At 30.7% G+C, this 26792-nt stretch overlaps 2 protein-coding genes across 4 annotated transcripts in view; one reads left to right on the forward strand and one right to left on the reverse strand.

Annotated features, from left to right (window-relative positions):
- Positions 1 to 9060, forward strand: part of LOC142325139 (uncharacterized) — a 48206-nt gene extending 39146 nt beyond the window's left edge. For all 3 annotated transcript variants that reach the window (XM_075366518.1, XM_075366517.1, XM_075366516.1), the window contains exons 9-10: positions 563 to 880; positions 6346 to 9060. In XM_075366518.1, the coding sequence (XP_075222633.1) occupies positions 563 to 880; positions 6346 to 7515 (1488 nt within the window). In that variant the 3' untranslated portion in view covers positions 7516 to 9060. The remainder of the gene's footprint in view (positions 1 to 562; positions 881 to 6345) is intronic.
- Positions 9061 to 14936: 5876 nt separating this feature from the next.
- The window catches only part of LOC142324465 (protein TEX261), a 34216-nt gene continuing 22360 nt past the window's right edge, over positions 14937 to 26792 (reverse strand). Inside the window, exons 4-5 of the mRNA XM_075365291.1 lie at positions 26618 to 26729; positions 14937 to 15433 (exon numbers count right to left, since the gene is read on the reverse strand). Coding sequence (XP_075221406.1) covers positions 15312 to 15433; positions 26618 to 26729 — 234 coding nt within the window. The 3' untranslated portion in view covers positions 14937 to 15311. The remainder of the gene's footprint in view (positions 15434 to 26617; positions 26730 to 26792) is intronic.

The following is a 26792-nucleotide window of genomic DNA, read 5'->3' on the forward strand; positions in this document are numbered from 1 at the left end:
AATTTTCTTTTTATATTAATTTAATCAAATTCTTTTTCAAAAAGGCTGCCTTTTGGTACACAAAAATATATATATATATATTTCTTTCTTAAGGAATGTTTATATTTTAGTTTCTATTTGGGTGTTAAGTGTTTTTAAAATTTCATAACTATTCTGTTATCATTTTTTTATTTATTATGTTGTAAAACAATTAAAGTTTTTGTCTGTTTATTTTTAAATTTCATGAAAATCATTCTTTGAATGGTTGCTGGTTTTTCTATATTTTATTTTTTTCACAGTTTCCACATTTAATTTTATAGCCTGCTGCAGTGTTTCTTTATTCATTGAACTATCTGTTATTAAGATACAAGTATTTGATTATTATTTACTGGTTTTACAGTACATTGTACACCAGTTTTTATAAATATATTTGTCTATGTTTGTTTAAAAAAGTAATTACTAACATTTTAGTCATGTAGTGAAGAACCCAAGAAATCCTATAATGGTCAAGTAATTAAATTTTTAATATTCTTATTTTAATCATTAGGAATTAATTGTATTTTTCATGTAGATAAATTTTTAGGAGTATCTCTCAGATGAATCAGAAGATGGTGATCTCAATAGTACATTTGAAAATACACAAAGCATGAAAGTAGAAAAATATGAAATTAAAAAAGAAGAATTTGATTCTGAAAATGAAAGCAAAGAAGGAATAAAAACAGAACTGGAAATTAAGGAAGAATGTGAATCTGAAAGTAATGATGAATCATATTTTAACAATGATGATAATACTAATAATAACTACGAGGTTAGTGTTGCTGAAAGACCACCTAGTGTTTCTATTGACAATAAACCAAAGTTAAAGAATTTAATTGTTGTCCTAAAAAGGTTACCTAACTTGGTAAGTACTTAGTTTAGAAAGTGTAAAACTAAAATTATCTGTATTATAATTTATGTGTATGTGTTAATAAAATCCTATAGTGATAAAAAAAGGTTACCTAACTTGGTAAGTACTTAGTTTAGAAAGTGTAAAACTAAAATTATCTGTATTATAATTTATGTGTATGTGTTAATAAAATCCTATAGTGATAAAAAAACCCAAGTAAGACATGTTCAGTACAAACCAGACAATTAATGTGTAAGAAATACATATAATACCTAAACAATATAAATTCATAAAAAAATAAGAATACTGATAATTATAAATCAAATATTAAAAAATCTGATGTGGACATCACATGACTTCCTTGTACGTTTATTAAATTACATATACACATTTTTAAAAGTACATAAAATTTCATTTCACTAATAACTTCTGATATTTTTTCATTTTTTTTTGTTATTATTGAATTATTATTCATTGTAATTTTTTTTACAATCAGAGGTTAATAATTATTAATAAAGCAATATATTTAAATTAAAAAAACAAAAAGTTGAAAAAAAGGATATGAAGACTGATTTGATCCGATGTCCCTTCCCCTTGTAAGATCCAAATATTTCATTAATTAAAATTTTATATGGCTGTAACTCTGAAGCCAATGAAAATAATTGCCATTTAACATATATCATTGAAAAGCTCTTAATGAGGGCTTATTACTGCAATTAAGAAAAAGTCCAAAATCCAATTTTTTTGAATTTTGGGTTTTTTTTGGACACTTTGGTTCATTTGATTGCAATCAAAATGGGAGCACCTCCCTTAGCTGTGCACCACAGCTAGGTGTTAAAACAGTCCTAAATCCAAAATTTCAACATCCTACGGCTAATCGTTTTTGAGTTATGCGAGATACATACATACATACACACACTGAAATGAGTCAAAATGGATTCAGGGATGGTCAAAATGGATATTTTTGTTGAAACCTGAAATTTTTTGCGATTACAATACTTAATTGTATAAAGAAGTAAAATTAAAAAAAATAGATTTCTTAATAAGGACTTAGACTTTTTTTTAAAAAGAATTCACATATTTTAACATTGCCAAATCAGTGACCATTTTTCACATTATGTCAACTGTACAGCAGCATTTCTGACTGGGCTAAAAGATAGCCAGCCAGTTGCATCCCAAGCAAATGAAAGCATAATTTATGTTTTTTTTTTTTTATGTATAAAAAGAAATAGTATTTTTAAAAAGCTATAGATAGACACATATGTCCCATGTTTGAGTCAGGTCTTTCTCATTTCATATTTAAAAACTGGATGCTTATTTTCTTATTCTTTATAAAGCAAAGCTTTCTTTAAATTTGTTTTTAATTCAGGGAAGAGTTTTGAACTGAAACTATTTTTTAGCAATGGTAGGAGTAATTTCATTTGAAAGTGTAACAAAATGTGATGAGTCAGGAGTGGGGGAAATATGCTGCTCATATGTACTTGTCAACGTTTTGTATGTAAATTAAAGCAAATTATATGGATAGTTACACAGCTTGCTATTAATACATGTATTAATGCAGATAAATGTTTTCTTTAATAGATTATTTTTTAAATGTAAATTATACCATTATATATAATTTAATAATTTTTGTAAATAAATCTACAATTATTGTTGTATATACATTAATGTTTTTAGGTTTGGTCTAGCATTTTTAAGATAACTAGGTAGGCATAATTACTACTGTAATTACTATCAGCCAGTCAAACATTGGACACCTAGATGATGCTATAATATTCTCCAAAGCTCTCATTAGTAAACTTGTTGAATTATAAAAATCAAAAATTGAGTACCCATAAAATGGATAGATCTTTATGCAAGAAATGCACTACTGATGAACTTATTCCAATGTTGAAAGTAGTTCAATTGTTCATCCAAGAAAAGCAAAACTAGGCCAAATTGAGAATACAATGAAAGTGGTTTATGGTTTAACTTGAACTAGAGATGAAAATAAGCCTCTTCCACTGTACTTGGTTTGTGGATGCAGAAAGTCTAATGAGCCAATGTTACCTAGTAACTTAAGTAAATTTTTTCATGGCAGTCTCCAAGGAAAAAACTTAGGTTATTTTAAAAATTACTTCAACAACGAACAAAGCAATCGGTTGTTTTCAAAAGCTTGTTCAGCTTTTGAAAACAACTGATGCCATCAAATGATTTTGTTATTTGTTGTTTTTTTCATTATTAGGGGAAGAGTTCACTTCAGTGAATTGTCCCACTTCTTAGATTATATTATTTTAGACATAGGGCATTTATTATTATTATTATTATTATTAAGTTTTTGGTTTCAAAGTAATTTAGAACTGTGGCTGAGCTCAATTGATACATCAGTGTCTGTCTGTCATATATGTGATCAATGTCTTATCGTTGATGAAGTCATTTTATAATTCAGTAAAGATATAGCAAAGTGCAATTTAATTTTATCATCAAAGTTTTATGGTATTTGGTTGAAATTTTTACTGGGATCACTTGAACTGCTTTAATGAACATTTGTCCACGCACATCTGTGATTTACACATATAGTGTATATTTGTCTGACATAACAGTTGAGGGGTTGGTCAATTTTCTTTTTTTTTAAATAGATGCGTGGTTATAAAAAGACATTTTAGGGTGATACATTAACCTATTTTACTTTCTCTTATTAAAAAATATTTTTTAATTTCCCCATAAATATTTACGAAGGTTATTTTTTTCAAGGTCTGATCGGTCGCAAAATAAAAACCCGTGCAAAAATTGGATGAATCTTTGTGCATATGTGTTTCGCAGTGTCTCTAGAATGGCTTTCAATCGCCGCGTCACTTCGTTTAGTTCTGAACACGCAGCTAGCACGTAAACATGTCTACAATAGCATCTCCTGCCAAGTGTGAAGTGCATGCGGTAATTCTATTTCTTCAGGCTGAGGGGTGTAATGCAGCTGAAATTCATCGACGAATAAGTAATGTGTTCGGTGAAACTTCAATGAGTGACAGACAGCAAAGTGCGACAATGATGCAGGAACTTTAAAGCAGGATGTACAGATGTTCATGATGCAGGCGGTCAGGGAAGGAAGCTAGTGTCAACTGATGATCTCTTTGAGTGAGTGGATGAGTCAATTCGAGAAAATCGTCGGTTCACAATTTCTGTATTGAGTGATTCGTTTCCTGAAATTTCAATATCAGCTCTCTACACCATTGTGAGTGAGAGACTTCAGTACCGCAAACTTTGTGCGAGATGGGTTCCCAAGATGCTGTCCGACCATCACAAAACAATGAGAATGGACTCCTCCCTAACGTTTCTCCAGCGCTACCACAATGAAGGAGAAGATTTTTTGAACAAAATTGTCACAGGTCACATGGTTCATTTTGAAACTGAAGAAACAAAAGAACAATCCAAATAGTGGATGCATTCTCATTCTCCCAGTAAACCAAAGAAGTTCAAGCGAACCTTCTCCAACAAAAAGTGTATGGCTACTGTGTTCTGAGACCGGAATGGAGTTCTCTTGGTGGAATTCATGGAACGTGGCATGACCATCACTGCAGCCTCATACTGCGTGACTCTTCAACATCTACGAAGGGCAATTCAGAATAAGCGGAGAGGAATGTTGTCATCAGGCATTGTCTTTCTCCATGACAATACTGGGCTGCACACTGCAGCTGTAACAAAGAAGCTCCTGCAGCGTTTTCGTTGGGAAACTGTTTGATCACCCACCATACAGCTCGGACTTGGCTCCATCCGATTTTCACCTCTTTGCTCACATGAAATGCTCACTAGGAGGACAGCATTGTGGCACAGACATGGAGCTGCAGACCAGCATAGAAACATGACTGAAAACACAGGCGGCTCTGTTCTATGATGAGGGTATTGGAAAGTTGGTATCACACTATGACAAATGTCTAAATCAGAGTGGCGACTATGTAGAGAAATAGTGTAACTATGTAGGTACTTGTTACAAATTAAAAAAAATTTATTTTTACTGTGGTTTTAATTTTGTGACTGATCGGACTTTTAAAAAATAACCCTCGTATTATTGTTAAAAAAATATGTAAACATTTTCCATTGAAAGAAATTGGATAAAAATAATGTAACTATAGTTAATTATATGTTAATGATTAGTTTTACTGTTGTTGAATACACTGAATCCAGGACCACATATCATTATTAGTGGCACTTATTCTGGATAGCCACTCCAAAATGGGTTATGGCTAGAAATTTATAGAATTGTATTTGTAATGCAGTTGGTTTTACAGTTTTTCATGCTTTATTTTTCTACAATTTTTTTAAGATAGAACTGGTACAGAAAAAATAAAAATCTAATGATTCTTTTATTTATCTGACTGAAGACAATTAGTTTTCTCATTTGAAGGTTTCTCTTTAACAGAACAGATTTCATTTTATGATTGACTAATCTAAAATTTTTTCTATTAAATAGTCAACTTCCACTTAAGTCATTCATTAGTCAGCCCAAAATTCTTCTCTCAGATGATTATTCATGTTTATATGTAAATGAGCTGCCATCTTCTAGGCCTTTTCCGTTCCATCAGTTTAGAATTTAAGACTATATTTCGTGCAAAATTTTCTTTTCTGACAGTTTCTGATGTTTTTAATGATTGGCAAAAGGTTTTCTGTAAGTTAGCTTGTAATTTGGAGACAAAAATATGATTATAATAAAATCTACAATCAAACAGCAATAAAAACCAATGTTTGTTAAATACGAATAGAATATGAACTGTCTCTTAAAGTACATTCATCTTTTGTTTTCTCCAAATTAAGGCCGCTTCTGAGCATTTTCATTAACTGAACTCAGATACATAACACAAGTATTCAGATCTAAATAAAATTCACTAGATTTATTTAGCTTTAAAGCTGGGTCCTGCACCATCACTAAGTACTGGCTGGCTGTTGTATATTTGATCAACAGTGATGCTGGTTATGGAGAAGTAATGCAATCGGTTTGGATATATAAAGATATCAATTAATGATGCTTATAGCACATTGTTTAAGTCATTATTACTTTCCTGAGTCTTTGCTAGGGGCACACACTAAGTTTCAGTTAGTTGTATTCACAATTGGCAGTTTGATTTGATCACTTATTGGGATTTTTGAAAAATGTAGGAAAGAATTTTATGTGGTGATTAAATATTACTCTTTGAAAGATAAGACAGCACAGGAATTAAAGCCAGGTCAGACAAATATTATGGTGAGTCAGCTCCATCAATTAAAATAGTTTACAAGTAGTTTAATTATTTTTGCAGTGGTCAAATGATTTAATGGTCAAATAATTATAAAATTATTGCTGTTATTATAAAACATTATTTAACATTATTTAATTTTCACATTTATAATGTGTGTATGCCATTTTTATGAGCACATCTTATTACCCTTCTACTTCTTCTTTTGTAGGCTATTCTAAAATTAATTAAATGGTTACCACAGATCTCTTGTAATATATTTTAATTTTTTTCCAGGAAAATTGTGGTGCTGTTTCTTCTATTCATGTAAATAATTACTCAATAAAGAAAATAAAACAGAAAATCTACGCCTGTAAAACACCTAAAAATAATGAAGATTTTAAAAATCATAAAGTTGAATATAACAGTCTTAAACCACTTATTTGTCACATTTGTAATAAGAATTTCATGCATAAAATGACTTTAAAGTTACATCTTAAAAGCCATTCTGATGAAAGAGAATACTTTCAATGTGACATATGTAATAAAAAATTGTCATCAATACACAATTTAAAAACGCATAAAAATATTCATGAAGGAGTTAAACCTTATAAATGTGAAGAATGTGGCCACCAGTTTACTGATAGATCTGCTTATTTGAGACACACTATTTTACATACTGGTAATAAAACATTTGAATGTGATTTGTGTGGGAAAAAATTCTATTTTAAAAGTGGATTAAATTCACATATGCGTACTCATACTAAAGAGAGACCATATAAATGTAAAATCTGCTTTAAAACATTCTCATTTACTGCAAGTCATAATCAGCATATGCTTTTACATAGTGATGATAAAACATTTAAGTGTGAAATTTGTCAAAAAAGTTTCAGACATTTATCTGCATTAAAGGCTCACAAATTACTTCATACAGGGGAAAAGCCATATACCTGTAATGTTTGTTATAAAACATTTAGTAAAGATTCTACTCTGCGATGTCATAAATTAACTCATACTGGAGAAAGACCGTTTAAATGTGATATATGTAAACAGACATTTACACAATCAAGCTCTTTAAAAATTCATTTACGAAGAAGACACACAGGAGAGAAACCATACCGCTGTGATGAATGTGGTCATCTATTTGTTGAACTTAGTGACGTTTACAGACATTCTTGTTCAAAACCACGCGAAAAGATATATTCTTGTGATACATGTGGTAAGAAATTTTCTACAGTTACTAAATTAAAAGTTCATATTAATTCCCATGAAAAGCCATTTACATGTAACCGTGATGGTTGTACTCAGTCTTTTGGAACATCACAGAGTTTACGTGATCATATATCCAGTGCCCACGATGGTATTCACTTTCCTTGTAAATATTGCGGTAAAATTTATAATGTAAGAAAATCACTAGCTTCTCATATACGACTGAATCACAAGGATAAAACTAAGTCACAAGAATAATTTATTGTTACCAACTCAATAGCAGTAACTACTTTTTATGGATGCCTAAAATTTGCATGTAAATATTTTGTATTTTGTCTACAGTAGAGGTAAAAGTCTACCTTTGAGGTGAGAAAAAAGTGTGAAGCAAGTGATCTTATAGAAAATTACATCCCTGATATGCTAAATTTCCAAATGTGAATGAAAATAGAGATGATATTTTAATGTCTTCTTTTCAAATAAAGCATGAGTTTACTATTTACAATGAAAGCAAACATTTTGTTTATTTATTTGTTGAAAATGTCAGTGACAGCAGTATATACAAAGAATAAATATTAAAATGATGAATGAATTGAAAGATCTTATTTTAGAAACAATTTACCATCTTTATTAAAAGTCAGTGTTTGGCATGGAAAAATTTCTCATTAGAGGAAACTGTATTATTGTGTTGTTAGCTTTGAAAATATTATATTTTTGATGTGAAATGTCTTTAAAATTACACTGAAACATACAGGTACCAGAACAGAAATTTGTAGTGTAATGAAAATGTCTATATCATCCTGCCTTAATAACTTCCTAACTATTAGTCTCATAGACGTAAATGCGATGTCATTTTATAACTTACACGGTCAGCTTGCTGATATGACTTTGAGTTTGTGTCATTGGCAAGCAGGTTGGTAGGGAGGGAGCACCGTGTAGATTGGCCAAAACTGGCACTCTCAATCATTTCCATTCAGTGTAACTCACAACTTAGACATGATAGTGTGGTGATTGTGTTTGAGTATAAAGTTTGTCGAGATAGATTGATTTAAGTAATAAGTGTATTTTGGACAGTATTTATGTGTAAAAAATTAAAGTAAACATTAAAAGTATAAAAATTCAATATGTCAGCCTCAGCCCACGCAAAAGCCAGCCAGTTGGAAATATAAATTATGCATATCATTGGAAAGGGAAGGTTATGGGCCACACATAGGTACTCCAATGTCCAGTGGTGAGCGAGTGAGACTGCTTCGGGAGCGTCGCAAAGCTGGCACGGCATGCTCAGTGAACGATGCCAATGGTGTGAGCACCTTCATCGCTGTTGTACCCTAACTAATGGACATAGCGAGTGCAGATAACACCCATGCATCTGTCAAAGATGTCCCTGGGCTAATGGATATCAGCATCAGTCAAATTGATGTGATGCAGGATCATTGGTGTGCAGTGAACAAATGCTTCAAAACAGTATTTAAAAACAATTTGTTTGGTCTATCTTGCAGTGTTTGTGATTGATTTAATCACATTCTGACAGTGGTTCGACAGAGATTTAAAGCAAGTGAAAGCTTACAAAATTTTGGAGATTCAAATCTGTCTCCGTGTTGATTTCAGTAGTGATCCATGACAAAACACCTCCTTTGTTGACTTTGTGAAGAATGAATTCGGCCTCAACTTCATGCCCACAGAACCAACACCACTATCAACTGCATGTCCACCAGGCACATTGATGTTGATATTATGCCTTATGTTTCTTACTTCTTGTTTAATTGTCATTGAATATTAGTTGAAATAAATATCATGTACCATTTAGTGTTTGTGTATGTTAAAATTAATTTTAGTTGTAGTGAATATCAGGTTTTTATTTCAATCCAATACACTAAAAGTGACTGACATACAGACCGACCAGTTTATCTGTAGAGTTGGCCAAATGAAGGCACTAAAATTTTCCATTGGAGACTTTTAGTTTTGTTCAAAAAATACGATGGTAACTCACCCATTTAACTCTACAGATAAGTTGGTCAGTCTGTAGCTTGTAGGAACTTCATCCAAGGTTTATGCTTTATGTTGCTTTAACGTTTCACGTTAAAGCAACAGCCATGCACCCTGACACAGTCCCACCCGATTTTTTTTTTATACAGTTTGCATTTGTAGTAATAGGTAAATCTAACAGTTCAAAGAGTGCATTATAATTAACAGTATTATAAAAAAAAGCTTAAAGGATCATTAAATTAAACTCCTTGTATCAGCAGACAAGTTATGTGTAGGTGGTTGATAAAAAATCATTACCACCTACATTAAATCATTACCACCACTAATTAAGAGTTATATTTTTGTTACAATATGAAGAGTAGTTTTTGTTTCACCATACATACTATTGAAAAAAAAAAATTATGTAAATAAAAGTGCACTGTTATATTTTTTTCCTGTAAGAAATGAGTCATGTGAAAAAAGTGTTTAACCACTATAAAGTGAAGAAGATCAGTTTCTATCACACCTGGGCCGATCTGATCAATCAGACTTGTTTGTCATCAGTTAAAAACAGCAAACTTCATGTTCATCTTTAGGGAGAATTTTTTTTATTTTCATGTTAGATTTTATTAAGTTAATTTATAAAAATTCTTTTCGTTTATCAAATGAAGTTGTAGGCAAAACACGACTTTTAAGAATTGTTTATAAAAATAACCCTTGCTTAATGATGACATGGTAATATGTTACTATTATTATATTCTACTATTATTCAGTGAAGTCTATAACTTGGAAACTGTTCCTCTGATTGCAACTAAGTGAAATGGTATGAATGAAACCGTATGAAAAATTGTTTCTGTAATAATTACTATATACATAGAAAATTACAATTACATAAATTTAAATAACAAACCCAGTTAAAATTAATGTAACTTAACGCTTTGTATTCATACTTAATTCTTTTTATTTTTCAAGTTATATAAACAAGAAAAGGCGTAAATACATATAGGTACACAATGGTTGCTCATAATTGTAACATAAGTGGTAATGGAAAACTATGTGATTTCTGATTGTGGTATTCTGCAGACTGGTAATGACTGTAGAGGCATCACGAACACTAAATACTGTTTTAGGGGCTTTACAAGTTTTCTTTAGATTCTAATGAATCCAGTGCATTTTGCTCTTTGGACTGAGTAGAGTTTGATATTTTATTCGTTAAAAAAAAATATTTTTTTTTCTCAATATTAACTTAAAATTGTAAAAATATTCAGTGATTCAATTTAAGTTACTTAAATTGCAGTTGATCACAATTACTGCAATTAAATTGCATTAAATCACAGTAAGACCCAGATTTATTTTAAATATTTTTACCAATATTTTCAAGATTATTTTGAATAAATGATGTGAATTGTTTTGCTTGATTTGAAAATTTTATAACAGATCCATAAAACAAAAGTTATTTTAATCATCTTTTAATGCATTCTTCTTTCATAAAATTGATAAACGTTTCAATCTAAATCTGTTTTGGAAACTTATTTGTCTCTAACAAAATAGTTCAATTACAATTAGATATAGATATACTTTATTCAACATATTAGAAAAAATAAATACATAAATAATCACTAATAAAAGAGTAGAATATCACTTCATAAAACACATAATTGAACACATGGACAGCACAAAGTAGCAGATACTGTTTAATGGAGCACATCAAATAAAATTTTCCAATGTTTGTGTTAGTAACATATCTCTACATTCCATCTGAGTTATGTAAAATTACTGGTATTTAAACAGACTTTAATGATAGTTGTCATTAAACTGTCTTCTTTTGTAATTTTGTCAGCTTTAAATATTTTAATTACTTTGACAGAATTTACATATCACTTTTTTATATCAAACTTTAAAAAATTAGTGCAGTTATAATTGCTGATTATCAAATTGCACTGTATCATTTGATTTTGTTATGACGTTATTTTCAGTCAAACATTCTTGTCAAAGGATTCATCTTCAGTGTAACTTTTAAAGAGTTTATTGAGTTTAAAAGAACTTATATTCTATTTTATTTAGTTTTGGAATTGCTTTTAATAATTGAGCATTCCTTTTTTAGTATATTCTATAAGTGATTGATTTATTTAAAATGACAGTAACATTTAGCTTTTTGAATTTATTAATAATATAAAGCAAGTCAGTCAAGATAAAACTATTTTTCTTTGTATTAAATTTACTATTTCTCTTTTGCCTATGAATTAATGTGTACATCATTTCATTATTATTATCAATATTAAGAGTGTAATAAAAATAGTTATAAGTTTGTGAGAATTTCATGCTATTGTTAATAATCTATGTGAGAAAGCCTTGAAAGAACTATCAAATTTGTCAACTAACAGATAAATAATGAACTATCAGATAAATAATCGATGCTATAGTAAAAAAAAATATTTTTTTTCAAATCAAATGCTCTTGTGTTATTACCCTGGTCAAAATAATAAAAAAAAGGTAATAATAAGATTAAAAGTAAAATAATAAAAGAAACATAACCATTAGGATAATATAAGTAACACGAGTAACAAATTGAAATCAAAGTTTATGGCTTGTTAAATCTTATGAAGCATATTGATTCTTCTTAGAAGAAATTCACGGTCCTGTACATTCTCTTCATTTCCTAGGATGCAACGAATGTCTCTTGGTAATTTAAGTTTGTGATGTAAGGCTGCATGACATATGCAGCCCAGAAGGATGTGGTGCACAGTCAAATGGCAGTTGCATTGTTCGCACTGTGCTGTGTTTTCCACTGATATCAGGTATATTTGAGTAGCCCTGGTATGTCCTATTTGCAATTGGCGCAGGACCACTTCCTGCGGGTGAATTTTTCTGCATAGAGTCCCATGGTAACACTGTGTCTGATGTGTCAGAGTTTATTGTCCACTGTATCAGTCCAATCACCTTGTCACCTTTTTTGAAATGTATGTTTAGTGCAATTAATAAAATCAGTAGTAGTAACTCAAATGGTGAAAGTTGGCTACATGCATCTTTAGCAGTGGAATCCATCTATTCGTAACCCAGAATTACCACATGGGTGGGGATCCAAAAGAGATTGACTTAAGTGTTGTGACGATTCAACTCAGCAATTGTATTATGAATTTCGGTGATGATAGGATGTCAATCCTGATAGAATACAAAATACAAATCTTCTAAAGCTTAGAGTATACTACATATGAATTGCTACAGGTAAGGATGTGACAGTGTTTGAATTAAAGATATTCAAAGCCATATTGAAGGTGAACAGTTCAGCATTGTAGACACTTGTAATTAACATGCATTTCAATTCAAAAATAAATAGAATTAAAAGTAGCAAATCAAAAGAAATAGAGTTTTTATCTTGGCTGAGTATACTAACTTCTTAATATTAAAAAAAATCAAAATTATTAAAACCTATCTTAAGTTGTTAAATTTGATATGAAGATATGATGTTAAGATGATATGAAGTGAATGTAACATACTCTATTGGTTGAATTGGAAGATTCACTGATAAGTAAAAATTTGCCTAAAAATAATATGAGATCTGTAAATAAAGTAATGAAACTGGTTCAGAAAAACTTTTTATTTACAATCCAATTATACGTGAACTCTTATCACCTTCGAAATAGTTCCCTTGGGAAGCCATGAAATGCTTCAAACGGTTTTCCCACTTCATAGCAATGTTGGAACTTAGAAACTGGAATATCCTTTAGATGGTTGGGTACATTTTTAAAAAATGTTTTCTACTGTTCCAAAATGGTGTCCTTTGAAGTGTTTTATAAAAAGTCAGGAACAGGAAAACATGCAGGAACTCAAGTCTGGTGAATAACGTGGTTGAGGAACTACAGGAATATCTTTCTTTGCCAATACTCATTAAATGAGAGTGCAGTGTGACAAGGTGCATTGTCATGATGCAGCATCATGAATCAAATCAAAACCATGATAATTTGTTTTTTCAGTAGTAATGGCGTTGTCCATAAGGGGTTTTTGCCTACAGGACAGACTGTAAATCAATATGTTTACCAAGAAATTCTTGAAAGACTGCAGAAAAAGTTGCTCCAGACAACTTGATGTTGCATCATGACAATGCACCTTGTCACACTGTACTCTCAATTAAATTAGTTTTTGGCACAGAAAAACATTCCTGTAGTTCCTCAACCACCTTATTCAGCTGACACAAGTACCCAACTTTTTCCTGTTCCCGATTTTAAAAACACCTCACAGGACATCATTTTGAAACAGTAGAAAATAAAAAAAATGTAATCAACCATTTGAAGAATATTACTGTTTCTGAGTTCCAACACTGCTATGATGAGTGGGAAAACAGTTTGAAGCGTTGTGTGGCTTTAAAAAAGGGAACTATTTTAAAGGCGATAAGAGTCCATGTATAACTGAATTGTAAATAAAAAGTTTTTCTAAACCAGACTCATTACTTTATTTATTTACAGACCTCGTATCATGACTGCAAAATCAAATTATGTGCCTGATTTGGTTTTATTTCCGGTTTTTTTATTTTTAAGCAAATGGTCTCTTCTGATAGAGAAAAAAGTGTACAGCATTCTTTTCATATGTTTATTTAATGATAGTTGCTGTGTGTTAGCTGATTTGTGATATTTAACCATGCAGTAACATCCAGTATTTTAAGAAAACTGATAAAGAATTGCAGATAAATAATATATTAGCTGATTTGTGATATTTAACCATGTAATAACATCCAATAATATTTTAAGAAAGTGATTAAGAATTACAGATAAATAATAATGGAATTATTATTTATTAGTTATAAATTGGAATATTAACTCTACATTTGTGGTTATAGAGTGTGAAGCTGGTAGAAGAGAATAAAAATAGTACTGAAACAAGTGTTTTCTTCTTTTTCTTTTAAGTAGATTTTGTGAAAATCAAAAAACATATAGTTTTTATTTTTTTTTAGGGACTAAAAATAATTATGTATCATTATACAGGAAGAACTAATCAGAAAAGAATTATGTTGTTTCTATGCTAGTCTTCTAATGTGCTTATGCAATAGTCAGATTGCAAGAAGGCCCTTTCCAAGCTGTATATTCATATGTAATTTACACTATTTAAAGATGCTAATTTTTTTATAAATTAACCTAACTGAGAGATTCTTTTTGTGACTGAAATTTTGTTTCATTATTTTCTAATTTTTGAAAAATGTAGTTTGTTAAGAAAAAATCACAACAGTATAAGAAAGTGCATTTAAATTGTTAAAAAAAAATTGTGTACTCATTAATCAAAACATAACCCTACTACCACATATTGTCAAACAATGAGAGATTGAATGTACAAAGAAAAGAATGACCTGTACAGAAACTATAAAAAGATAAACTATACTTGTGAAATTAGGCCAACAAATCCCTTAATTGATCTCTGTGGGTGATTACATTAAGTTTTCTATTACACTGACTGAAATGATAGCGTATAAATTTACACACAATTTGCAAAACATAGAAGGTTTTTTGGTTATAAATTTACATCTTGATAAGCTTTAATTTTTATAGGTTGAAAACTAATGCTATAATCTGGTCATGAATGGTACTTTTACAGCTGATATCATGAGAGTGACATGGCCGTCTGGATGATAAATATGTTAGATAAACAAGTATAGGGATTTTTTTTACGGTTAGGTTTCCCTGCATTCTTTAACTAGTGAGAAAGGATTACAAATAAAACAGAAATTATAAAATTGATTCTATACACGATATATTTACAGACATGAATATAAAACATAATTAAGTTATTTTTACTACTAATAAATACATTAACACATACAATTTTTGCAAATTATAAAATTACAATTAGAAAATCAAACTTCTATAAAATATATTTAAAATAATACTTAATGTAGTTTTTCCAGTTATACAAGCAATTACAAAATATGCGATAAATACGTTAATAGTTTTGTACATTAATTTATATATACATGTCTAACAAAATGCATTAAAAAAAATCTTCATTCTTGTTAGCTACCAACAATTTTCAAATATCAAATAATGTGATGTGCTGGATCTCTGGCAGTAAGTAAACAAAAATCTGCTGGGTTGTTTTAAACGTTTTCAGAATGTCTTCTTACTGCGTTGAACAAGAAGTGTATCTTTTAGATAATTAAATAGACTTAATAAGCCGTATTTTTTGCCCTTTTTAGAAAAGTAATTGCTCACAACATCATTATCTCCTCCTGGAAAATAGTTTTATAATACAGCGTCAGCTTTTGATTTAGAATAAAGTAAGAGAAATCAATGTACAGTATATTCAACATTCATCAATAAATAATAGAATTAAAAATATATAAATAATAAAAAAATATTTGTGATAAAAACGCTAGGCTTTTACTTTTTAATGAATCAACATAATTTTTTATATGGCTATCTGAAATGACTTTGAAAATAATGCTTTCCAGGTCCCAGAATCCATAGCAAGATGTAATTACTTATTAACACAAATAAAAGTGACCACCAATCATTAAAAAAAAAAAATTAAACAAAATAAAAGCAAAGGAAATTATTTTTTACAGCCGAAGTAATTATTAATATCTAATTTAACAACACTGCGCACTTAAACTATGAACTTTACAATGACTGATTATAGTTAAAAAAATCTGTTGTATAATAGCATTTAAAATAAGGTGCTACATATAATACTTGACATAAATATTCAGAAGATTCATCAGTTTAGAAATAGCTATAAAAAAGAAATGAAAAATACGAGAGATGCAGTAAAATTAATGACCTCACATTGCTACGTACTTTCTTACTGGCACAACAATTTACTTTAGGTACTACCTAGCTGTTCCATTACTTTTTCATACATGAATACGTCCTTATTTCTCTACATACCGCCAAAAGGTTTCTTTAAATATTCTTTCAACAAAGAAAAGAGAAAATCAAATTGAGTAATTCTGAAGGGTAGAGAAGAAATTTTAGCATCAATCTTTATAAAAAGGGTAATAATAATTTATTATTAAATTAATTACTTAACAGAAATAATTTACTTTATAAGATAACGCTTATTAATAGGAAAAAATCTAATTACTTTAAATTTTTTGTAATAGCAAATTTTTTTTAACAGAAATCATTTACTTTATAAGATAACTTATACTTTTACCAGTTAAATTTTTAGGAAATCTAAATATAGTTTGTTTTGTCTATTCAACTAAAAAAAATTACTGTAAGATTAATAAGTTAAGAAATTAGTAATCTGCGAGTTATATCAAATTTCTATAGGCATTATGTATTAATTCTCACCATCAGCTGTCAAACCTCTACAAATTTTTGGGCAGTAATTTTTTTAACTGCAAATAAAGTGAGGTAAAATAAAAATTTCCCTATTTTATAGTGATCTTTTTCTCTCCTCTCTCTGTGTGTGAGTGTGTGCGCATGTGCATGCACATGTATGTAAATACACCATATGAATGATGTGTGGGTATATATATATACATATGAGGGTTATTTTTATTTCAAGGTCCGATTGGTTGCAAAATAAAAACCCGTGCAAAAATCGGATGAACCTTTGCGCATATGTGTTGCGCAGTGTCTCTAGTATGGCCTTCAATCACGCAGCGTCACTTTAGTTTAGTTCTGAACACGCAGCTAGCATGTAAACATGTCTATAACAATAGCATCTCCCGTCAAGTGTGAAGTGCGTGCGGTAATTCGATTTCTTCAGGCTGAGGAGTGTAATGCAGCTGAAATTCATAAACGAATAAGTAATGTGTATGGTGAAACTTCAGTGAGTGACAGCAAAGTGCGACAATGGTGCAGGAACTTTAAAGCAGGACATACAGATGTTCATGATGCAGGCGGTCAGGGAAGGAAACGAGTGTCAACTGATGATCTGGCTAAGCGAGTGGATGAGGCAATTCGAGAAAATTGTCGGTCCATTTCAAAACTAAAGAGACAAATGAACAATCCAAACAGTGGATGCATTCTCATTCTCCCAGTAAACCAAAGAAGTTCAAGAGAACCTGACGAGGGTATTGGAAAGTTGTACCACGCTACGACAAATGTCTAAATCAGTGTGGCGACTATGTAGAGAAATAGGGTAACTATGTTACCCTATTCTCTACCCTTTCTTGTAGGTAAATAAGGTAACTTGTTACAAATAAAAAATTTTAAATTTTCACTGTGGTTTTAATTTTGTGATCGATCAGACCTTGAAAAAAAATAACCCTCATATATATACACACACACACACCATGTATATAAAATATTAGATACAATATTGTAAATTATATATTATAAAATTAAAATTATAGTTAATTAATATGTAGAGTGTATCATGAAGTTCTCCTGGGACTTTCATAACCTATTCTACTTGTGAAAATAATGGAAAATATTATATAAGCATATGTCCCAAAATTCTTTGTTTGCGAGTTAGGGGCTAGTGAAAGATTTCGCTTGAATTTCAGCTATCTGGTGAAACAGGATTGTATTGAAATTTTTAGCATGTTAATTAAGAATTAGAATTAATGATTTCTTATAGTTTTTGACCTGAATAATCGAAAATAGGTCCCAGAACTGTATCTGCTGTAGTTTTTCAGAAATTTGGGATGAAAACCAATAAATTGGGGTAAAAATCCTGTTTTTTATGTTTGATTACAGTAATTTTTTTAAATGGGTAATAAACATAAACTTTTAAAAAAAACTTATAGAGAATTTAATTCTTTATAAGTTACATAAAACAAAGAAAGGTTAAAAACTATGAATTTTATTTGGAAACAGTTCATTATTACATTTGTCAGAAAAGTACTTATTTAATGTAAACAAAAACCAAATTTTATTTGATGTGAAAAATTTGTAAAAACCAAATTTACTGTTAGAAATTGCTTAAAAAAAAAAAAAAAAATAAGTAAAAATTATTTAGATAATTTTTTTTTTAATAATCATCATCACAAAAGTACATGTAATTTGAAAAATTAATATTTCAAAGTTGGTAATAAAATAATAACAGCTGATCAACAATGCACAATACTGTATTAATGTTCAAATCATTCTGTAAATATATCAAGTACTGTGAACTGTGCTGTTGTTAGTGAAGGTTTTTTGTGAATTTTAGTTTGAACGTGATCGATTTACCATTGAAGTAATGCTGTACTTATTTACAACAAAGGAATACGCTGATATCAAATTCATTTCGGGTGTGTAATGGCAATGCTACAGCTGTTAAAGTAGAATATGAAACATGCTTTCCGAATTGCAGGATTCCAGATCCCAAAACAATTAGGTTGAAATTTTGTAATCTTCGGGAAGCAAGTTCACTACCTAGTATTCGTACCAGCTACGAATGATTTGTCTAACTTGATGCTATTATTGATGAAATTAGTATCAATGCAGTTCACTGCAATCCAAGTATCAGTATGCAGACTGAAGTTTCACATTCAATGGTTTGGAGGACACGTAAGCAAAACAAGTTTTTCCTTATCATAAACAGCCAATTCAACATCTACACCCAAGAGACAGTATGATTTGCTTGGAGTTCTGCAATTTGTGGAATACAAATAGACATCTATACAAGTGTGTTTTGTTTACTGCCGAGGCAAATTTCACTCGAGGTAGTGGTGCGCAATGAGTACACATGGGCAGACGTAAATTCTCATGAAATGGTGGAAGGCAATTTTCAACACTGATGTAGCGTAAAAGTATGGTGTGACCTTATTCACAATCAGCTGTTTGGACCGTTCATATTACCAATATGAGGTTTACTTACACTTTCTTCAAGAAATGCTGTTTCTACTTGAAGATGACCCTCTAGCAATGTAATGCAAAGTATACTTCCAGCACAATAGTGCAGCTAAACACTTCTCTTGTCCTGTTTTCATTCACTTAAATTATCATTTCCCTGAGAAATGGATCGGTCATGGAGGTCCACATTCCTGGCCACCAATCGCCTGATCTAACACCTTTAGATTTTTACATCTCTGGGGAAGGATGAAAAACATTGTATACAAAACAAAACCACATTCTTGTGAGGAATTAATTGTCCACATTATAGATAAAGCCCATAAAGCTAAGTAACTTAAGTACAGCCGTGAAGAACTAAAAAAAAATACAACAAAAGCAGTAGAAGCGTGGCAAGAAATGTTTTGAAAATAACAGTTTCATTTTTGAACATTTATTATAAACTGGTACTGGTATGTATAATGCACTCTGGTCTAGTGTACTGTTTCTAAGTAAAATCCAAATTTTTCTTTGTTTTATTCATCTTAACTTAAACCATTTTGTTCAAAATTAAATTCTCTACATGTTTTGTAAAACAATTTTATGAGTTTATTACCCTTTAACAAGGCACTTGTATGTCAAGCATAAAAACAGGGTTTTCTATTCCAATTTATTGGTTTTCACCCAAGATTTCTCAAAAACTACTGCATATATGGTCCTGGGACCTATTTTATTAGATTTTTCAGGTCAAAAACAATAAGAAATAACTCATTCTGTCCCTTACTTGACATCCTAAAATTTCGTTGGGATAGCTGAAATGCGGGTGAAATCTTTCACTAGCTGCAATTTGCAAATGAAGCACTTCAGGACATATATGTATATGAACCTTTTACATTATTTTCATGAGTAGAATAGGTTACGAAAGTCCCAGAAAAACTTTGTGATAAACTCTGTAAATAAAATTCAAGAAATAAACAAGTATATCCAAACAGTGTGAATGCATTATTTATTCTTTGGCTAATTTAAAGGTATTTTGCATTATTTTGAACATTAAAAAAATACACATAAAATCTTTTAAACATAACAGACATGTGACATTGTTTTAAGGAAAATTTTAATTTTATCCTAATTTATGGGCAGGTCCTTATTTTTTATACCCAAAAATTTAAAAGTGACAACTGTTTAAACTGAATGGTATTGACGACAATGATGGATAATGTCCAAATAATACAATTAAGGTTATGAATATTATATTCAGTTGAGCAGCTGTAGGCATATGCATACTTTTGTTGTTGCTGAAAGTCTTTATATATATACAGAATGGCGGCCGGTAAGTCACCACTTCCCTAAAGTTAATGAAAAATATGTGTTTAGAACATAGGGTAATTTTGTTGGGGTTGGTTGGCAACAGTTTTTACAATATCACTTACTCGATAAAAAGACAATTGTGCTAAAATGACTGAGACAAGTAGTTACAGCATTGAGTGGTTAGTGACAAATCAAACAATGAAGCTAATTAGTGATATGTTTTGGCAACGTGAAAGCCGCCACCACGAAAAGCAACAATGTTGGTTTGGGAAAAATGTGATTTTGAATGAGGCAGTGTTAAAGGTAGGCTGCAGAGTGGATGAAAGTTAATGCGGTTAGAAACAAGTGCTGCTGTTGCAGTATCCACTGAACAATCCCCAATGAAATCAACTTGTAAATGTCAGTTGAACTCTGCATACCACAGATGACAATGCAAGACAATATGAAAACGGACTTGAAAGTTACACCATTTCGTCTGATGTTCATCAATGTTCTATAAGATGCAGACATGGAACATTGTGCTGCATCCTGCTGGGCTTCATTAGAAAAATTACCTGCTGCAGTGCACTGTAAAAGGTGCTTTTTACTGACTAATGTGCAATCTATTGCAGTTTGTGTGCCAGAAATGTGTTATTTTGGGCAAAAGAAAATCCTTATTACACGACAGAGTTGGAAAGAAATCCACCGCATGTCATGATATGGGCTGGAATGACAGCTCATCATTTGTTTGATCCTTATATTTTTGATGTGCCAGTGAATGTACAAAGATATTTAGAGATGTTATAAACATGCTTAATACCACAGCTTCAAAGGAAGGATCTCATGGAACAAGTATGGTTGCAGCAAGATGGAGCACCTACACATTTTGTTCTATCAGTCCACACATTTCTGAATGAAAAATTTCCGGGGCATTGGATTGGCCACGGTACTCCAGCATCATCAGCTTCATTATTATAGCCACCATGAAGTCCTGATCTCACCACATCAGACAATTCATTATGGGGAATTACTAAGGCATGTTACTACAACACAAAATGAAGAATTGTGTGATGCTGTGGGGATGCCTTCCATAATATAACACCAGAAATGCTCTGTCACAGAGGACATGGCAACATATAGAATTATGTGTGCAACACGAGGACAAACATACAGACCCACTGGACCATTAAAATTAATACTATGTAACAAATGAGTAAATAAAATAATTCATTATTGTATTACATCTTTCATTTACAACTCATTAAAATTTTTAGTTCAATTTTAGAGGGTACAGTGACTTTCCAGCTGTTCTGTATATATATATTTTTTACAAGATTATTCACTCACAAAACTTATTAAAATCAATTATAAAAAAATTGTTTTTTAAAGATTTCTAAAGCTTTAAATTCTTTGTTTATTTGTCTGTAAGCTATATATATATATATATATATATATATATATATATATATATAGGTGTACCATGAAGAAACTTTCAGGAGTTGTTTTATTGGTGAAAATAATGAAACAAGTTCATATAAACATAGTTCTGGAAATGCTTTCTTTGTTTTCAAGTTATGGCTAACGAAAAATTTCATCTGGATTTCAGCTCTTCTAATAAGAAGATGTCCTACTGTAATTTCTGGGACCCAGATTAAGGAATAAAGTTGGTGATTTTTTATGTAATTTGATCTGGGAAATTGGATAAAACAGGTTCCAGAACAGTAACTCCAGAAGTTTTTATGATATTCGTTGTAAAACACAAAACTCAGAATTGAAAAACAAGTTTTTTTAGGTATGCAGTACAATAGCTTTGTAAAATGACTGATAAATGTGGAAGATTTAATAATAAAACTTTTAGAGAAATTAATTCTCAGAAAATTAATAATCTAAATACAGCCAATAAAAAGTAAATAAAAACTTTTAAAAATCTGGTTTTTTATCAAAGCAAAACAGATGAAAAATAGGCAGAAAATCCTATTATTCTTTCTGTACATAATAAACATCCTTTGTACAGTATTTTGTTAACACATTCTTCAGTGTATAAGCATCTATGAATGAAAGGTTCATTTCAAACGGGTTTGTTTTCTGTTGAACGCAAAGTATTTTCATCGTATTAATGATCAACATTGTGTGACTGAGCATATTCAGCGTAGCCCAGGCACTAGTACGAGGTGGATATCATGTTGCACTGGTTTGTCAAAAAACAGTGTGGCGCATCCTATGGTAAAAAAGTCTTTATCCTTTCTACCTGCAGAAGGTTCAAAATCTGCAGCCAACAGGTTATCCCTAGTGGTTAAACTTCTGTCATTGGCTTCTAGACAATGCTGATTAGTAAATTCAATTTTATTTACTGATGAAACCACTTTTACAAGAAACGGAGTCTTCAATTCTAAAAATGGTCATTTATGGAGCAAAGTCAACTTATATTGTACTGTGGAAATTAGTTTCCAACACAGATTTTACATTAATATTTAGTGTGGCATTATTTATGAAAAAATTCTGGAATCATTTGTTTTCAATGAAAATCTTATAGGAGATGCATATGTTCATTTCTTAAAAAATAATTTTCCAGCTCTTTTGGGGGATGCATCTTTACAAATTACAAATTGCAAATGACTTTACAGCATGATGGTGCAATGCCACATTTTTCTTTAGTAGCTAAAACTCACTTGAATGCTAATTTCGTAGGCTGGAATGGATGTGGTGGATCAATTGATAAACCACCACGATCACCTGACTTGAACGCCACTAGGTTACTTCAATTGGGGCCATATGAGAACGACGTACACCAACAAAAAGTTAATATTAAAGAAGAGTTACTCATTAAAATATGAAATACTATTGAATTTATACAAACAATAATCTTGATGATACAGAAAGCCACCGGAAATATTTTATGTTGGGCAGAGTGCTGGGTACATTGTGAAGGAGGAAATCTCAAACAATTACTGTATCTGAGGTTTGTTATTCTGTTACCATTTATCATTTCATGTATTTTATTTTTTGTTTTGCTGTATTAAGAATAGTGTTTATCAGGTACAGAAAGAATAATATTAATTTCTGTCTATTTTTCATCCGTTTTGTTTCAATAAAAAACAAATTTTTAAAAGCTTTTATTTACTTTTTATTGGCTGTATTTACATTAATTTTCTCAGAATTAAATTCTCTACAAGTTTTCTACATTTATCATTTAACAAAGCTACTACAAACAAAAAAAAAACTTATTTTTCGACATAGAGTTTTGTGTTTTACAATGGATATCTTAAAAACTACTGGAGTTACAGTTCTGGAACCTATTTAATCCTATTATCCAGCTCAAATTACATAACATATCACCACCAACTTTACAACTTAATTTGGGTGCCAAAAATTACAGTAGGGCTTCTTTTTATTAGAAGAGCTTTTGCATATACAGCGTCATTCACGGGAACTGGATGTTTTTAAAATAATCATAAAAAAATGAATATTTACTTTAAAAAAGTTTTATTGGTACTGAAACACTTGTTAAATCAAAGCATTTGTTACTTACTCATGAACAAAAAATTATGTCCGGCAAGTGATGTCCATTTTGGGCAATACATTGTTGTAGCCTTTCACGGTAACTGGCCTCAATTCTTTGCAGCATGTCTACATCAATCTGGGTGACGTGATGACGAATTGCGATCTTTAGGTCCTCCACGCCTATACGCGGTTTATTGCCGTACACACACGATTTCAGAAACCCCCACAGAAAAAAATCACAACTACTCAAGTCGGGGGACCGAGGGGGGCAAGGAATGGCGCCGAATCTGGAAACGATCTGTCCCGGAAACAAGTTACGAAGAACAGCCATCATTGCCCTCGCTGTGTGCGCTGTAGCTCCATCCTGCTGGAATAACACATTTTGAAAATCGATTCCCCGGTTTCGTAACTCAGGGATGAAAAATATATTCAACATCGCAATGTAACGATCAGCTGTTCAGTTATGGCAGCGTCATTTTCTTCAAAAAAATATGGTCCAATAACACCGACCTTTCCTATTGCACACCAGACAGTCACCTTTGGGCTATGAAGTTGGTCTCTTGTGAAGCTGATGTGGGTTTCTTTCTTCTGTCCAATACTGACAATTCTGTTTGTTGACGAAGCCATTCAGATGAAAATGGGCTTCATCACTCATTAACAATAACAAATTTTCATTTTCTTCAAAAATGGTAAGCATTTGTTGACAAAATTGTAATCGCTGCGTGAAATCTTGCTTGTTTAACTGCTGCACGACGGCTATCTTGTAAGGATGGAAATGCAGGTCTGTATGCAGAATTTGTCTTACCGTACTTGTGCTCATTTGAAGTGCTGCTGAATGCCTCTGAATAGAGCGGCGTGGGCTTCTGATAATGGCTTCCCTTACTCGTTCTATGTTCTCCGGAGTGCTAGCAGTTCGTCGGGGACCCGGTGGTTTTTTCTTCAATATTGAACCACTTGTTCGAAGGTTGTTTACCCATCGCAATATTGTGTTACGAGAAGGGACACTTGCATTACGATGGATATTAAACTGACGGCAGAAATCTCGCTGAACAGCAGTTACAGATTCGTCATTTCGCACAAAACTGTCATATGCATACAGGCGTTGGTCTAGTGTCCACGGCTCCATTTCAACGACTAAAATGTAAATGCTATGAACAAAGGAAACGTCGTCAGACACCAGCCACGTGCCCCTCCCACCATGAACGCCCGAGTACAACCCACTTCAAAAACATCCGGTTCCTGTGAATGACCCTGTATATCAAAAAGATCTAAAAAAAATATAAAGTAATCTGTCCATACTTTTTTTGTTTACTATGTCACGACTTAATAAATTTAATAAGCAAGTACTAATATGGGTTCACTTTGGCACATTATTTCATGCAAAAAAATAATTTCTGAATAAAATATAAAATATTTGCTTATCATCTTTCATTTATTTTATACTGGAATAGAAGGATAAAATACCATGGTTTTTCTAAACTTCAGAGTCAAGTTGAAATATCACTAATATTGCAAAGTTAAAAAAATAAACAAAATTTGCAATATCATCTCTACAAAACAAAACAAAAACATTGTTCTTGTTTTATATGAATTACAGTTTAATAGTAATTAAATTCTATAAAAAAAAAAAACAAAAAAAACTGCTAAACTGACAACAAAAAACACAGCAGCAATAAATACATGAAAATAAAATAACTAATTCAGATTGTTATTGATAGCATTACTCTCATTATTACCTGCCTGGGCTTAACTTTATTTTGCCTTTAAATTTTTTTTTTTGAAGATGACTAACTAATTCACTACATAAGCTGGAAATTTGTGAGGGAATATAAAAATGTGTCTTTTTATTAAAATCATGTAATAGTCTGTAATAATTCACAATCTTCAATACTCAAAATTACAATTTATAATGTAATATTTATTTAAATAATAATTTTACATATCAAAACTTCATTTAGGCTAATGCTTAAATGAATGCCTTTTACTAACTTTTTTTTTTAAGAAGCTGATTAAGCAAGTGATAATCAGAAATTAAATGTAAAGAATATAATTAAAATGAACTCTGTCTTATTATAAAATTAAAATGCCAGGCAAAGTTGGAGGTCAATTTAAAGAATTCATTTGAAATTTCTTCACACTATTATTTGGTTAATAACTATCGCCAATAAAGTTATTATAAAATAAGTAGTATATTATAATGAGAATTATGTTAATTAGTCAACAATAGTCAGCTACCTGATTTTTAATCTATATTTACATAAAAATCTACTGCCAACACCAGATTTTAGTTTACTTTGAACTCAAATTTGTTTCAGCAATTCAGCCAAAATTTGAGTTGTTCTAACAGTACCAATTTAGGCAAAAAACATACAAATCCAAAATATTTTGTTTTGCAAAAAATTGCCTTTATGTTCAAAACACATTTTGGTATTTTAAAGAATTATGGATCAAAATGACTGTAAAGTTTTTTCATAGCTAAGTTTCATTTCGTAATCCTTTTCAAGTTGGAGTTTTCAGAAATTGTTTCTTAAATAAATCGCCAGAAAATGTAAAAGAATAGTAAGCTGATATTATTTAATACATAATGCATTACTGATTTATATAAATCAGAGAAGTTGATTTTTATAGTATAATTAAGTTTTTAACAATTTTTTGATACTGAAGGTCAGATAGTAAGCACAATTTCTAAATGTGTATAAATCATAAAAAAATTTATTTTAAATATAACACAAGTGAAATTAAAAAACTTCAACCATTGCATAAATAGAGAATATAATGTAATAAATAAAAGTATGACCTAACTGATCTAGCAGTTGTTGGAGAAGTTAGTAACTATCATTCACTGATCTCAATATAACATTGAATTTTTGCAATGAAGAAAATTTAAAAAAAATGTATAAATATTGACATATATTTACCCAGCAGAGGTCTTGATTCTGTCACAGTTGGTAACACATTTTCATTAGCAGAAAGTGAGACAAATAGTGCGAATGGTACCATCCATAAACATAGAGTAAAATATGCCATCACCTGTTGAAACATTAATATAATTAATTTTACTACTAAATACTGTATTATCCATTTATAAAGCAA

This window comes from Lycorma delicatula, chromosome 5 (assembly GCF_047948215.1).
Source record: "Lycorma delicatula isolate Av1 chromosome 5, ASM4794821v1, whole genome shotgun sequence".
In the NCBI taxonomy this organism is placed as follows: Eukaryota; Metazoa; Arthropoda; class Insecta; order Hemiptera; family Fulgoridae; genus Lycorma; species Lycorma delicatula.